This window comes from Patiria miniata, unplaced genomic scaffold (assembly GCF_015706575.1).
Source record: "Patiria miniata isolate m_02_andy unplaced genomic scaffold, ASM1570657v1 HiC_scaffold_6, whole genome shotgun sequence".
Taxonomy (NCBI): Eukaryota; Metazoa; Echinodermata; class Asteroidea; order Valvatida; family Asterinidae; genus Patiria; species Patiria miniata.
This window is the reverse complement of record NW_024037073.1, coordinates 20,322,103-20,336,130: the sequence shown is the minus strand read 5'-3', so window position 1 is coordinate 20,336,130 and position 14,028 is coordinate 20,322,103. Positions and strand designations below refer to the sequence as shown.

At 41.8% G+C, this 14,028-nt stretch overlaps 1 protein-coding gene across 1 annotated transcript in view; it reads left to right on the top strand.

Annotated features, from left to right (window-relative positions):
- The window catches only part of LOC119742568 (clathrin heavy chain 1), a 53,504-nt gene that overhangs the window by 31,547 nt on the left and 7,929 nt on the right, over positions 1-14,028 (top strand). Inside the window, exons 15-27 of the mRNA XM_038218650.1 lie at positions 73-215; positions 365-487; positions 1,927-2,161; positions 2,712-2,857; positions 3,634-3,817; positions 4,496-4,688; positions 5,342-5,499; positions 6,261-6,425; positions 7,937-8,093; positions 9,053-9,171; positions 9,817-9,966; positions 11,613-11,804; positions 12,387-12,608. Of these exons, the coding sequence (XP_038074578.1) occupies positions 73-215; positions 365-487; positions 1,927-2,161; positions 2,712-2,857; positions 3,634-3,817; positions 4,496-4,688; positions 5,342-5,499; positions 6,261-6,425; positions 7,937-8,093; positions 9,053-9,171; positions 9,817-9,966; positions 11,613-11,804; positions 12,387-12,608 (2,187 nt within the window). The remainder of the gene's footprint in view (positions 1-72; positions 216-364; positions 488-1,926; positions 2,162-2,711; positions 2,858-3,633; positions 3,818-4,495; positions 4,689-5,341; positions 5,500-6,260; positions 6,426-7,936; positions 8,094-9,052; positions 9,172-9,816; positions 9,967-11,612; positions 11,805-12,386; positions 12,609-14,028) is intronic.

Sequence of the window (14,028 nt, the reverse complement as noted above, 5' to 3'; positions counted from 1 at the left end):
TATAGACTTGTGATGACATTTGATTAACTGTGATGACTTGCAATGACCGTAGATAACTTAATTCCCTCCCAGGTGAACCCGTCCCGTCTGCCCGTCGTCATTGGTGGTCTCCTGGACGTGGACTGCTCTGAGGATGTCATCAAGAGCCTCATCATGGTTGTACGAGGACAGTTCTCTACCGACGAACTCGTGGAAGAGGTGGAGAAACGTAATAGGTGAGGATTTCAGCTTTGTCCATTTCCGCGTGGAATTGCCTAAGTACATCACGCAACACTCCCAATGCTTATGCTTGAAAGCATTATCTCCTGCCTTTTTTCTGTGACTGATTCTGACAAACCGTATATTTTGGGGTTTTTCTGTCTAGATTGAAACTGCTTCTACCCTGGCTTGAGACGCGCATTCACGAGGGCAGCGTGGAACCTGCCACCCACAACGCACTGGCCAAGATCTACATAGACAGCAACAATAATCCTGAGAGATTCCTACGGTAAGCCCTGTAAATATATTGCTCATTGTAAGGCTGTAAAACTGCCTTGTATTTGATGTCTCATCAGGAACTCATAAAGGTTGGGGAAAAAAATCCCTTCTCCTTTCTTGAGGTTATTCACGACAATTCTTTCTGACACTTCAAAGGATTAGGGGTGTGAATTTACAGAATGGGAATCAGGTACCTGTTTGAAAGAAACAAGGGTACCCAGATACCCGTTACAGAAATCTCGGAAGTCACTGTTCACATTGTTCTTAAAAGTCCGCACGATACTACCATATCAGTGCGTCAAAACAGAAAAAACAAAACTGTGTACAGTGAGCTCTTTAGCTTTATGGTGTCAATTGCATTTTCGCAAGCGTCATAAACGTGAATCTGTTTTGTTTTGCCATGTAGCCTCGTGTTGATTTTGAGAATTCCCTATAAATGACATTCAAAACCTTCCTTTTTCATTGTCTGAGAAGCTACTGAGTAATATGTGAAGATTATTATGGGTCCCCCATCCAATTATCTGGAACTCATTAAAGGGTTTGACTTGGAAAAAGATATTAGATCCGGTTCCTAATATCAGCGGTCGGGTACTCGGGTACCCGGTTCCGATGCACAGCCCTACACAGCATAAGAGCTCTTATGCACTGAAGTATTGAAAAGTGTCACTAATATGCACTGTCTTAGACATTGCGTTGTGTTGTGGGGTATCAAAGATATTAAAGAGGTTGTGGAATGCTCGAAGACATTTCCGTCATCTTTTGGGTATATGTAGCCTAAGGTGTGATGAAATAAAAACGACTATTGTTTCTGTCATAAAATGAGTACAAAAGGTACTTTTGAGAGCTGTTTTTCAAGTCCTGTCATGCCTGTTTCGACCAGAACGTGCAATTTGTGTAAAAGTCGTTGTTGCGGGCAGCAAACAAAACACAGTAAATCGTGACGTAATAAACAGGACTCCCGATGCAGAGTAGCATATCAACGTTTACACAAATTGCACGTTCGGGTCGAAACAGGACCTGAAAAATAGCTCTCAAAAGTACTTTTTGTACTCAGTTCATGACAGAAACAATAGTCGTTTTTATTTCATCACACCTTAGGCTACATATACCCAAAAAATGACGGAAATGTTTTCGAGCATTCCACAACCTCTTTAAGTGGTAAAAAGTAAATGGTTATTGTTAATAGAATTAAAAATTTACAGCCGTGAAGGGAAAGAATGTTTCAAGATATCTACCTTATGTCCAACAAAAAATAATTACCCATCCACACCACCTTATGTTGTTGAAAGAAATTCAGGACTGCCATGTAATAGCCTCCCTACACCCCTCCCTTGAAATTGACAAATACAATACTGAACACCAAAAAAGCAAAGACCAAAAAAAAAAAAAAAAACCCTCCCAAAACTCACAAAATGTAATGAAATGTGAAACAACTGATCCGACCCACAGGGAGAATCAGCACTACGACAGCCGCGTGGTGGGCAAGTACTGTGAGAAGCGGGACCCCCACCTGGCCTGCGTGGCCTACGAGCGCGGCCAGTGTGACCGGGAGCTCATCAACGTCTGCAACGAGAACTCCCTCTTCAAGAGCGAGTCGCGCTACCTGGTCAAGCGCCGGGACCAGGAGCTGTGGGCCGAGGTGCTGCAGGAGACCAACCCTTTCCGCAGGCAGCTGATTGACCAGGTAAAAAGCGTGGGGCGTGATCCTTGGGTCGTTGCGGTTGACCACCGGCGTCACACAATTGGGCAGTATTTTCTTGTAGTTACGTCTTCAAAGTTGCTGTGGACAAACGAAATGACTTCCACAGTCATGGTTCCCACAGTCATGGGCAAATCCTGAAAAATCCTGGAATTTGAAGTTATTTTGGAAAGTCGTGGAAAAGTCGTGGAATTTCATTTTAAGATTTCTTTGGGAACCCCGCTTCCAATATTTCAGTACCTCTTGCCTCATTTCCGAAAGAGGTTTCTGGTGAGTGGACATGTCATTTTCACAAACTGAACTGATTGATTGAGATCTCATGAATAATTCATTTCGTAATGAATTATTAATGAATTATTAACGACACAGATCATGCAGACAGCTCTAACAGAGACCCAAGATGCTGAGGACATCTCAGTGACAGTTAAGGCGTTTGTGACAGCCGACCTGCCCATTGAACTCATTGATTGAGATCTCATAAATTATTAATTTTGTGATGAATTATTCACGTAACTTTGAATTATTCATGACACAGATTGTGCAGACAGCTCTGACAGAGACCCAAGATGCTGAGGACATCTCAGTGACAGTCAAGGCCTTCATGACTGCCGACCTACCCAATGAACTTATTGAATTACTGGAGAAGATAGTGCTAGAAAATTCAGTATTCAGCGATCATAGGTAAGCGCCATGAGTATGTATGTATTTCAGTAAAAGCATGAATTTCCCAACTCCTTCTCAGTGAAACAAAGTGGTGCTGTAGTGCTTGTTTAGAAGAAGCACATTTTTTTCACGCTTATGTAAAAGTGGGCTTACTTGAAAATATAAGTTGATGATTTTTTTCATGGATAATCAGAATAGCACAGGATTTTTTTGTCCATTGAGTGCCCTAGCCCCCTAAGGGTTCCTCAGGACTACCCTGCTAAATCCAACAGGGTGCAACGGTTACTTCCTGCTCAATCCAACAGAATCCAACTGCGCCTAATTTTAGTTGTCTGCTAGATCCAACAGAGTCAAACTTGGCGTCATTTGCCAGTACCCAACAGAATCCGACTCTGAATATGTACATGTACGTTTGTACAAGGGGTTTACTGCTCAATCCAACAGACTCAAACAGGTTTATGATATAGTTGGATCCTGTTGGATTCAGCAGGGTTAGGGTTATATTAAATTAAAGAAAAATTCTAAATAAACACTAACAAGACTCTTGCAATACCTGACTCTCGAAACACTTCAGAATTGAGTTAAGATACCCATTGTTTACTGAATGGACATTACAATACAGGAGTGAGCAACCGAGAAAGTCCGAGCTTTTTCTCATGTAATCATTTTGAAAATCAATTTATTTCTAGTACATGGTAATCTGCCTTGGCATCCCCAGTTCACTTCAACTGCAGAGTGAACTTACACTACAAGCAACGATTAAACGCAATTGTTTGTCTCCAATTGTCCAACAGAAACCTTCAGAATCTGCTCATCTTGACTGCCATCAAAGCCGACAGGAGCCGCGTCATGGAGTACATCAACCGTCTGGATAACTACGACGCTCCCGACATCGCCAACATCGCCATCGGCAGCGAGCTGTACGAGGAAGCCTTTGCCATCTTCAAGAAGTTTGACGTCAACACTTCTGCCATCCAGGTCAGTCAGACTTGGAAGAGTTGTCCCTTGTTTGGTTTATATATTCAGAAAAAGTTTGGTAAACAAGAGGGTAGTTTTATAATAAATGGAATAATAATAAATGGAGCATTTATAAAGCGCTTTTAACAAAGATCAAAGCGCTGTACAAAACTACAAAACTACAATCTACAAATAAACAACCTAGTTTTGTAGGTTGTTGGGGTTGATATTTGTGGGAGTTATATGTTTTGGAAACAGTTGTTTTCTTTTGTTTAGAATGTGTAAAAGTTATCTGAATACTAAAGTCGTTTTCATTATTCTCAACTGAGTTGGTCTGAGAACCTTTCGAAATTATGTGTAGATATTAGTTTACCAAAAAGTGTCCGCTTTTTTATTGGATAGTGCCTTTTTCGGAGCTACTGTTTTATTCGATTCAGATGGTCTTGTGTATGTTATAAAAAAGCCAGGATGCAGTAAGGGAAGAATGCAGATGTAACAAACAGTAACTTGAGGTTACGCCCTGAAGTTACTTTGTAAAACTCCATAAAACTTCTTCACACTGAAGGGATATTCCCCGAAACTATATTGTTTCCAGGAATCAATTGTGTGTTTCATGAGGTACAAGCAACACTCTTCTGAAAAAAAAAAAAATAGATGCTGGATTGATTTTTGTTCCTTTTGTCTTAAAAATGTGCTTAGGTCTTGATCGAGCATATATGTAACCTGGACCGCGCCTACGAGTTTGCCGAGCGCTGCAACGAGCCCTCGGTCTGGAGCCAGCTGGCTATGGCCCAGATGAAAGGTGGACTGGTGAAGGAGGCTATCGACTCTTACATCAAGGCCGACGACCCCTCCACGTACACTGAGGTCGTAGATGCTGCCTCTGCATCAGGTAAGGGCATTGGCTTCTAAAACTCGGACCTGAATTTGGCAGAAAAACTCATGGTTGCTTTGATATGGGGCCCATGTTAGTATTTTCTGAGCAGTTCAGACGAGTTGGGTCTGTTTGCTTTGAGCTCTCGGAAAGAAACCTTGGTAATTTTATTCTCATTGTCCACGCTTTCTGCTGACAAGTCAAAAAAAAATATAAACTTTGTTAATACCTTGTTCATGCTGTTACTTCTGTGTAATACAGAAATGAGTATGAGTTTCCAGAAAGCCTCTTACCAAAACATAAGTTGAGGGTCTCCAGCAGAAATTTTTGAGATCGTTTAAATTCGGTAGGAACTGTCAGCTCGTACAACAGGATACCCATCTTCAGAGTGCAACAGAGTTAAATACCATCATTGTGCAGTGATCTCTTGTACTGATTGCATTTTATCTTACAATCTGAACGACAGCCCCGAGACATCATGACAGCATGCTTTGTTTACACATGTGCATACTGTTCAAGCCAAGTAAAGGATAACTAGACGTCTTGTCCGCATACCCTTCATCAGAGGCTAGGTTGGGACGCTTGTCCGTTATTTCTTAGGTCTGTTATCTCTTAGGACTAATAGCATTTTGGTTGATCTGAGAATGATGTGATTTCTAACCCCTTCTCAGGCAACTGGGAGGACCTGGTGCGCTACCTGCAGATGGCTCGCAAGAAGGCCAGGGATTCCTTCGTGGAGACGGAGCTCATCTTTGCCTTTGCCAAGACAAACCGCCTGGCTGACCTGGAGGAGTTCATCTCAGGACCCAACCACGCCCAGATCCAACAGGTAAAGACTTTGCAGATCATAGAGAAAATTGGTCAGCAAATTTGCAGGCTAGGCAAAAATAAGCAGAAAATTTGTTGGCAGTATTATATATCACATGGGTATTGTAGCTTAAAATCTCTATTTGCTTACGCTATTTGCTAGTGTACTAGGTATCGGTTCTGGCCGACTGTACCAAATCTTAGATTGCAGCTTACACCACAATTGACAGTTTGTGAAAGATTAACAGCTCCCAATGTCAAAGTTCATCACACAAGATATTCTTCTTTTTGGGTTGATCATGTCGGTTTTAAGGCCGTTGTCCAGTCTGTTCTTGGTTGGCCTGCTTTCTCCCTATGGCTCTCCTCCACTTGGCCCTGTCCGTCGCATCCCTCGCATTGACTCCAAGCAGTCGCATGTCATCTGACACGGAGCTCTGCCAAGTCTTGCGCGGTTGGCCGACGGGTGTGGGCCCACCCACAATTACGTTGGTACACCTCTTGACCCAGTTGACATCCTCCTTTCTCTCCACATGACCAAACCACCTCAGCCTGTGCCTCCTCAATACGATGCCGATCCCCTCCACTCCCACTCTCCTCCTCAGTTGATCTCCAACTGAAATGAAAATTATCATACTTTTGTTCCGTTGCTATCCAATCTGAGATATGTGACGTTCAACAAGTCAGAACAGGCTATGTGTGGTGGATTAAAAACTGGAAAAATATTTATCAGGAAGTACTTGCTGGTGTGGAATAATGCCTGTTTTCTGGTCCTGTTTTGCCTAGGTGGGCGATCGGTGCTATAACGAGGGCATGTATGAGGCCGCCAAGCTGCTCTACAACAACGTCTCCAACTTTGCCCGTCTGGCCTCCACCCTGGTGCACCTGGGCGAGTACCAGAATGCCGTGGACAGCGCTAGGAAGGCCAACAGCACACGAACATGGAAGGAGGTATGTAAATGCTTAACCCTAACCCACCTCACTCCTCCAAAACCCTCCTGGCGGTTTTGGAGGATTCTCGAGGATTGAGGATGAATGGTGATTGAATCAAATGAGGATTCTGGAGGATTGAGGATGAATGCATTTTGAGGCAGGACTGTCTTGATGATTTTGAAGGATTTGGCGTTGGTTATCCTTCATTTAAACACGAGTGCAAAGTTTTGGGATGAGGAGGATTTTGGAGGATTGAGGATGAATGCATTTTGAGGCAGGACTGTCTGACAATTTTGAAAAATTTAGGCAGAGTTGAAAAATTTTGGAGGATTTTGGAGGATTGAGGATGGTTGTAAGCAACAAGGGCCTAGGGGGTTAGGGTTAATAACAGATAGACATCAGTGACTGGCTAATGTTTGAAATGAAAAACAATCGACTGTTGTTTCAAATTAATCTCGTTTGTTTTGGAGAAGGATATTTCTTCAATTTTTTTGGTTTCTATCTCAATTTGATTTTGTTAGTGTACTACACGGAATTGTGTTGTGGCAAAAGTGCATAAAAAAAAAAAGTGGTCACAGTAAAACTGAGTGAAGTTTAAAGGAAGCTAATCAGACGCGCTGTCAATTATCAACGTAGAAGTATTATTAAGACAATAGTAATTGCCGCAGTGAAACAATATTTGCATGAGGTCGAACCGTTTATAATTTGTTAATAAGATCAACAAGCAGGCAACTTTAGTCTGGCAAAGTGGTGCTATTTTTTAGATCGTTCATGAAGAGCACTCTTTGAAGTAAATCTAGATGTCTACGGAACATTTGGACATGTAAAAACCAGGGACAGTGCAGTCACATGCTATCTTTAGGCGTAGTGTTTGCTTCTATTTGTGTTCCTTGTAGTTTGTTTTATATCAACATACAGTAGCCGTTGCAATCTCATTGTGAAGGAAGCTGCCCATGGTCAATGAAAAGTCCGTAGCAATGAAGAGAAATTTGAGTTGGAATCTCAATTTCCACTTTTATTGACTTCCTTTTTGAAAATAAGGAAAATTTACCTTTAACCTAACCCCCCCTCAATCCTTCAAAATCCTCCTGCCGGTTTTGGATGAATTTGAGAGGATTGAGGATGAATGGCAAAGATGTATCGCTTTTTTGTGGAGGATGCATTATGTCAAGCCAGTAGGCCATATCCTGCATTGGTTATGTTCAGCCATGCATAAATCAGCCCTGTGTTTTTCTCGTATTTCATCCGCACTGCTTCTAAACGCCATTCCCACTGCCTCAAACCATAGCAGTAATTGGCAGAGGATTTTGGAAGATTGAGGCAGTGGTCACCCTCCTCAGACTAAATTCAAGAAATAACGGATGATTTTGGAGGATTGAGGCTGAATCCAATTTTGTTTCTTGGTGGCAATTGGAGGATTTTGTAGGATTGAGGTTGCATCCTAGCCAGAGGGCTTAGGGGGTTAGGGATAATCTATTAAAAATACTAAACATTCTCTAAAATTTGTCAATTTGCCTGCACCCTCCCAGGTCTGTTTCTCCTGTGTGGATGGGGAGGAGTTCCGTCTGGCCCAGATGTGCGGTCTTCACATCGTGGTCCATGCTGATGAGCTGGAGGAACTCATCAACTACTACCAGGACCGGGGCTACTTTGAGGAGCTCATCCAGCTCTTGGAAGCTGCTCTAGGTAATCATGAACCCTATCCCCAGGGGTGTGAAATCTCAGCTTTATAGCTGATTTCAGCTTTTTTTGTTTTGAATTTCAGCTTTTTTCCCTCACTTTCTGTGTACCAAAGTATAGGAGATTTCCAAAGTTCAGCTTTTTTTTTTACACCTTTTTCAGCTGTTTTCAGCTATTTTCAGCTATTTTTGTCAGAGGTCACTCACACCCCTGCCTATCCCTCATCGTTGGTATTAAACAAAACATTCCTGAATACTTCAAAATTCACCACTGTGCAGGAAATGAGTGGAACATTTTTGGGACTAAAACTTTCAAGGAGCCTTTTTTTTTTTAAATTTAACAAATGAATTTCCAACATAAAAGCTAATCAAGTGAGGCCCCTTTCATGACTCATCAGCCAGTTTCCTTTTTAATTAGTGGAGCGAATTAGTGTAAAAGTGAATAAAGGTTTCTACCTACTTGCTGATTTTTTTTTTTTGTATCAATGAAATTACTGATGATTATTAAGGGAATAAATATGTGCTTGGCCGGCTTTAAACAAGTACGTTTAAAACTGGCTAGGGGTCTGGACGTGGGTAATGGCCCGAGCCAAATAGGAGGGTCATTATCTGTGACCAGGCCCCCAGCCAATTTTAAACGTACTTGTGTAATACCGGCCAAACCCATATTTATTCCCAATCATAAACACCTTGCGGTCAAATGTGAAAACAAGTCAGAAATTCTCAAATTTCCAACGATTTTGTTCAACAATTTTACTTCAGGTTTTGTGAAACCATATCTATGGTATGTGCCTTACGAACATAGTGCTAAAAATCTCCTTATTTGGAAATTGGCGCGCGCGCGCCCTGCGAGATGTGGCGCAGAACGCAGCGGTGTTGACGGGCTCCCGACCAAAAGGAATGCATAAACTTATATTAAACAGGTATTTATGATTTCATATTCACATTTCATATTTACATTGACAGGTCTGGAGCGTGCTCACATGGGCATGTTCACCGAGCTGGCCATCCTGTACTCCAAGTACAAACCCTCCAAGATGCGGGAACATCTGGAGCTCTTCTGGTCCAGAGTCAACATTCCAAAGGTACGAAGAAAGCTTTGTCCTTTGTGTTGAACATTTTGAAATAGAAAGATCAGCCACCTTCAGAAGATTAAATTTGATTTGTGGATGTCACACATAAAGAAGGCCAAATGGCCTCCAAGGTTTTCCAAACAGTAGTCAAAACAAACTCTTTCACGGAGAAAGGGAAACCTCTTCAAGATGATCGAGTTGTTCAATTGCTATGCTCTCAAAATTGTTATTTTTTGTGAAATGCGTAACCTGACCCTTGTACTGCTTACTCATCCACCCTGAACAGGCAGTATTTTGTAACAGCAAGTTCTCTTACGTTCTGCAAAAATAGAATGATTATAATTCAGATCGAAAAGGTAGTTCTGGATCAGCCGATTTTGACCAGGATGCTGGTAAAGCCATCGTGCATGTATGCCGATTTAGTTTTTTTCACTCAGCCAGCTGTGAAATTTTAAACATAATTATAATGAGCATAGCCTTGGTTCTGCAATAACTACATGGCGACCTCAAGTATCCATCAAGATTTGCTCCAGTTTGGAATGTTTTACAACCGAGGTGTAGTTTTGCAAGAAATCCATAAGATGCTCTTGACTATCATCTGCTCTTGGGAACATACGTAAAGTAACTGAAATTGTTTTCATTTATTCATCCCTGCAGGTGTTGAGGGCAGCTGAGCACGCCCACCTGTGGGCGGAGTTAGTGTTCCTGTATGATAAGTATGAGGAGTATGACAACGCCGTAGTCACCATGATGGCTCACCCCACTGATGCCTGGAAGGAGGCTCAATTCAAGGACATCGTCACTAAGGTATGAGAAACTGCAATGTGTGGAATATATTCTCATCTATTTGCACTTGAAAGTCCAGCTAAATGTAAAACAGGTTATCTGGACCATTTCCACAATATACATTTGCAATCACTGGTAATTGTACAACATTTCAATAGGGGGAGTGTGTGGCCTAGTGGTTAGGGTTTGTGACTCATGATCAGAGGGTCCGGGGTTCAAATCCAGCCGCTGGTCATATATTGTGTCCTTGGGCAAGGCACTTCACCCCACTTGCCCCTCTCCACCCAGGAGTATAAATGGGTACCGGCATTAGCTTGGGTACCGGCATTAGCTGGGGAGTAACCTGCGATGGACTAGCATCCCATCCAGGGGGAGTAGAAATATTCTCAGTCGTTTCATGCTACTGAAACCGGAGATAAACGCCGGCCTGATGAGCCACATTGGCTCGCGACAGACTTTGCTTTTACTTTTCAATAAGGACTTTATAATTCGTTGTTGTGTCGGTACGTGGCATTAGGCCAATGAGCAGCCTTTTCTCAATGAGCACATTTTTGGGTTCACAGCTTGATCACAAACCCCCCTAAGCTGAACCGTGTCTTCCTGAAATGACATCACAGCAACAGCGCCCTCAGTTGTCCGGAATGAACATTTTTGAAGTTTTAAAGAAGTGCACTTTCCAATAAAATTAACCAAAACGGGATGTCAAATAGTTTTCATACATTTAAGAGGAGAAATTGCACAGCATATGTTACTAAGAAAATTCATTGCATGGCCCCTTTAACATCATTAGGCTACAATATATTGCTAAGCTAACTTTTTTGATCAGCAAAGTTGGGTGCTTAGCAGCTCAAAAATGTTGTCCTCTACAAAAAACAACATGTTGAAAGCAATAAATTTACGTCAATTTTTACATTTGGTCCTTCATCTGCTGAGCAAATCTTCAAATCTCTCTGAACATCTGCAAGTGCAATAAGCCAGGAAATCTGCAAAACCCTGGGGTTTTTTTTCTCTCCAGTGGGCCTCTCCTGCCTGTCGCATAAGACATTGTGCATTGAGCAATTTAGATCAGGACTTTTGGTGACATAGTTCTGTCAGACTTGGTCATAACACTGTGAGAAATGTACACAAACCACCACAATGTGGGTGGGGCTAGTGGCTGAATTAAGGAGATGTCCATACTGGATGAATCCTCTCCAAGTCCAAAGGTTAAGGCAAAAAAAAAAAATATTTCTGCTTCCGATTACATGGCATTCGAAAATAGGGTATGTAGGTAGGGAAATTAATTTTTTTTGCCAAATTTTTTTGTGTACAATCATATGGAGGCGTCTGCGTGTAGTCAAGGGTAAAAGGTAGAAATTGATGGTTTTGGGTGTTTTTTCCCTCATTTTTCCAATAAAAAAATTAGGTTAGGGGCTGTCAGAATAGGGTAGGTAGGGAAACCGGAAGCAGAACTATTATTTTTTTGGGCCTAATATACCAAAGCTTGAGGCTCCTTTGACAGAAATAATAGATTTACTTCAAAATGTTCAGCTTTGGTTCATCTTCCTCTCTAGACAAAACAGACACTCTCCAGTTCTTAGAACCGCAAGTCAAGATATCTACACAAGTTTTCTGATTTTCTTCTTTGTTCAAAGCTGAAATGTATCATCTCTTGATTTTCCCCCCAGGTTGCCAACATAGAGCTGTACTACAAGAGCATTCAATTCTACCTGGATTACAAGCCCATGATGCTGAATGACCTGCTGACCGTGCTCATCCCACGGATGGACCACACCCGGGCCGTCAGCCTCTTCAGCAAACTGGACCAGCTGATGCTGGTCAAGCCCTACCTGCGACAGGTGCAGAACCACAACAACAAGGTGAGAGTCCTCTCAGTTTGTCCTTCATCATTAAAGGTGGAGTGGACCATTTGCAGCTATCCAAAAAGCAACCGACCAAATTATTTTTGAAGAGCTTATTTGGTTGAGAGACAGCAATGGCACTAAACTCCCTGTGAAATTGTTCCTTCTGGCATGCTGTAATATTGAAGAAAACAATAAAAGAAGGTCATTTCCAAAGATGTGTCAAGTGACACATTTTTAGAAAATTTCTGTTAATAGTTGGTTTGTAATTGGGCAAGTCCGTGGGTGGGTGCGCGCAAGCTTTGACGCGACGCAGAAGCAGTTGCTATTATTTGTCGGTTCAGTGCGTGACATCGCATACCTGCAATCGGCCGAATGAGAACGTGTCCCGGATGCTGATTTCAGGCCCAATTCAAAATATGACTGGGCAACTTTCGAATTGAAATCGAGATCCTAGTCTTTCAATAGCCTGTGGAAAACATGCATGCCTTGATCAGTACACTTGCATGTAACAATCGTCAGCCAACTTTGTTTTCTTCATCTGTTTCAGTATATTTTATCCTCCAATTGAATTAATCCGCATTCCTTTTTCTCTCCAAGGCCATCAACGATGCCCTGAACGGTCTCCTGATCGACGAGGAGGACTACCAGGGGTTGCGCACCTCCATCGACGCCTTTGACAACTTTGACAACATCGCGCTGGCCCAGCGCCTGGAGAAGCACGAGCTGCTGGAGTTCCGGCGCATCGCCGCCTACCTCTACAAGCGCAACAACCGCTGGAAGCAGGCCGTGGAGCTGTGCAAGAAAGACAAGCTTTACAGGGTATTGTTAAGGGGTTTTGTGGCCGTTCGATTGCCTGTGTGAAAAAAAAATGCATGCTCGTGCTAGCTTGGCTGTGTTTTTCAGCCGACAAGCCTTGCATTACTGCTGTGTGTGTGTTAGAAAGAGGTATATTAAAGGTGAACATTTTCTTTCTCATAATCATTATTCCTGACCCATTGAGGCGCTACTCAATGAAATACTGGGTTTCAGTTAATGTGATTTCTGTTATCTGTATCCCTGACCAATAGAGGGCGCTATACAATGACGTATTGGGTACAGTACAAGGTGACCATATTTCATTGCCAATTAGATACTTCATACATGAGTCGAAGTTACGGAGCATGTACATGTCCAGAAAAAATTGGGTTTGCCCCGCCTTGAATTCCTCAAATAGCATAGTTGTATCTTTGAAAAGGTAGATTTTTGATTTGGGAAGCAAAATGACCATTGTGTTTGAAAACTAAAATGTGATATTTGGGGGGGGGGGGGTTGCATCAAAAATGGCTTAAAAAAAATTAATCCTTTACTGTGATGAAACTTATCAGTGCCAAAAGATGTCAAAAATTGTCTGCAGAAATTTGAATTTGAAATCAGGAGAAGAATAAGAAATTTCATTCACATCCTTATATATGCCTCTTTCTTTCTTTCTTTCACACAAGCGAAAATGCATAATTTTTGTCTTGCTTGGAAAATTCTGACCGGCTTCAATGTGTTTGATGAACGCTTTATCATCTTGCAATGCTTATAATTTACACATCATGATTTGGCCACATAATTTTTCCTGAAAACAAAAAAAATCACTCTTTCATGTGAAGAATTACATTGCAATGTCGGCATTTATCCATTCAAAAATAATTTTAAGAAGTATTTATCACAATTTTTATTTTCATAATATCAACTGAAATTTCACAGGATATTTTTACATTTTCCATGAGTTTATTTTAAGTTGTCATATTGCTTTTCCTCATATCCACTTCACATGTTGCAAACCAGAAGCCGGTCAGAATTTTAAAGACGATGCATGAAACAGCAGTAGGACCAGCAGCAAAAAAAAAATCAGCTTTTGTTTGTTTCATTGTAGAAGCACAGTATCTTCAACTGCTATTGCATGCAGCAAACTCTTCTTCTTGGCTATTCTTTTAGATGTAGTGGTGTGCGCGACTTTAGTTTTGTAGTTTTAAGCCGCTTTTGCATTGGACTTTTGTGAAAAGTTACTGCAGGTAATTGCCAGCAGTCCATTGTAATTATTCTACCAGACGTCCACACTTGGATTAATTTCACCACGCAGAGAAAATCTTTTGTTAACCAGTTCGCATCGGAGGACGTGATAACACGCACTGGCTGATACATCAGCATGGCTTACGGGTTAAGACGTCGAGATTGCCTCGACTCGCCTCCGGGAGACGTCTTAACACGCTAA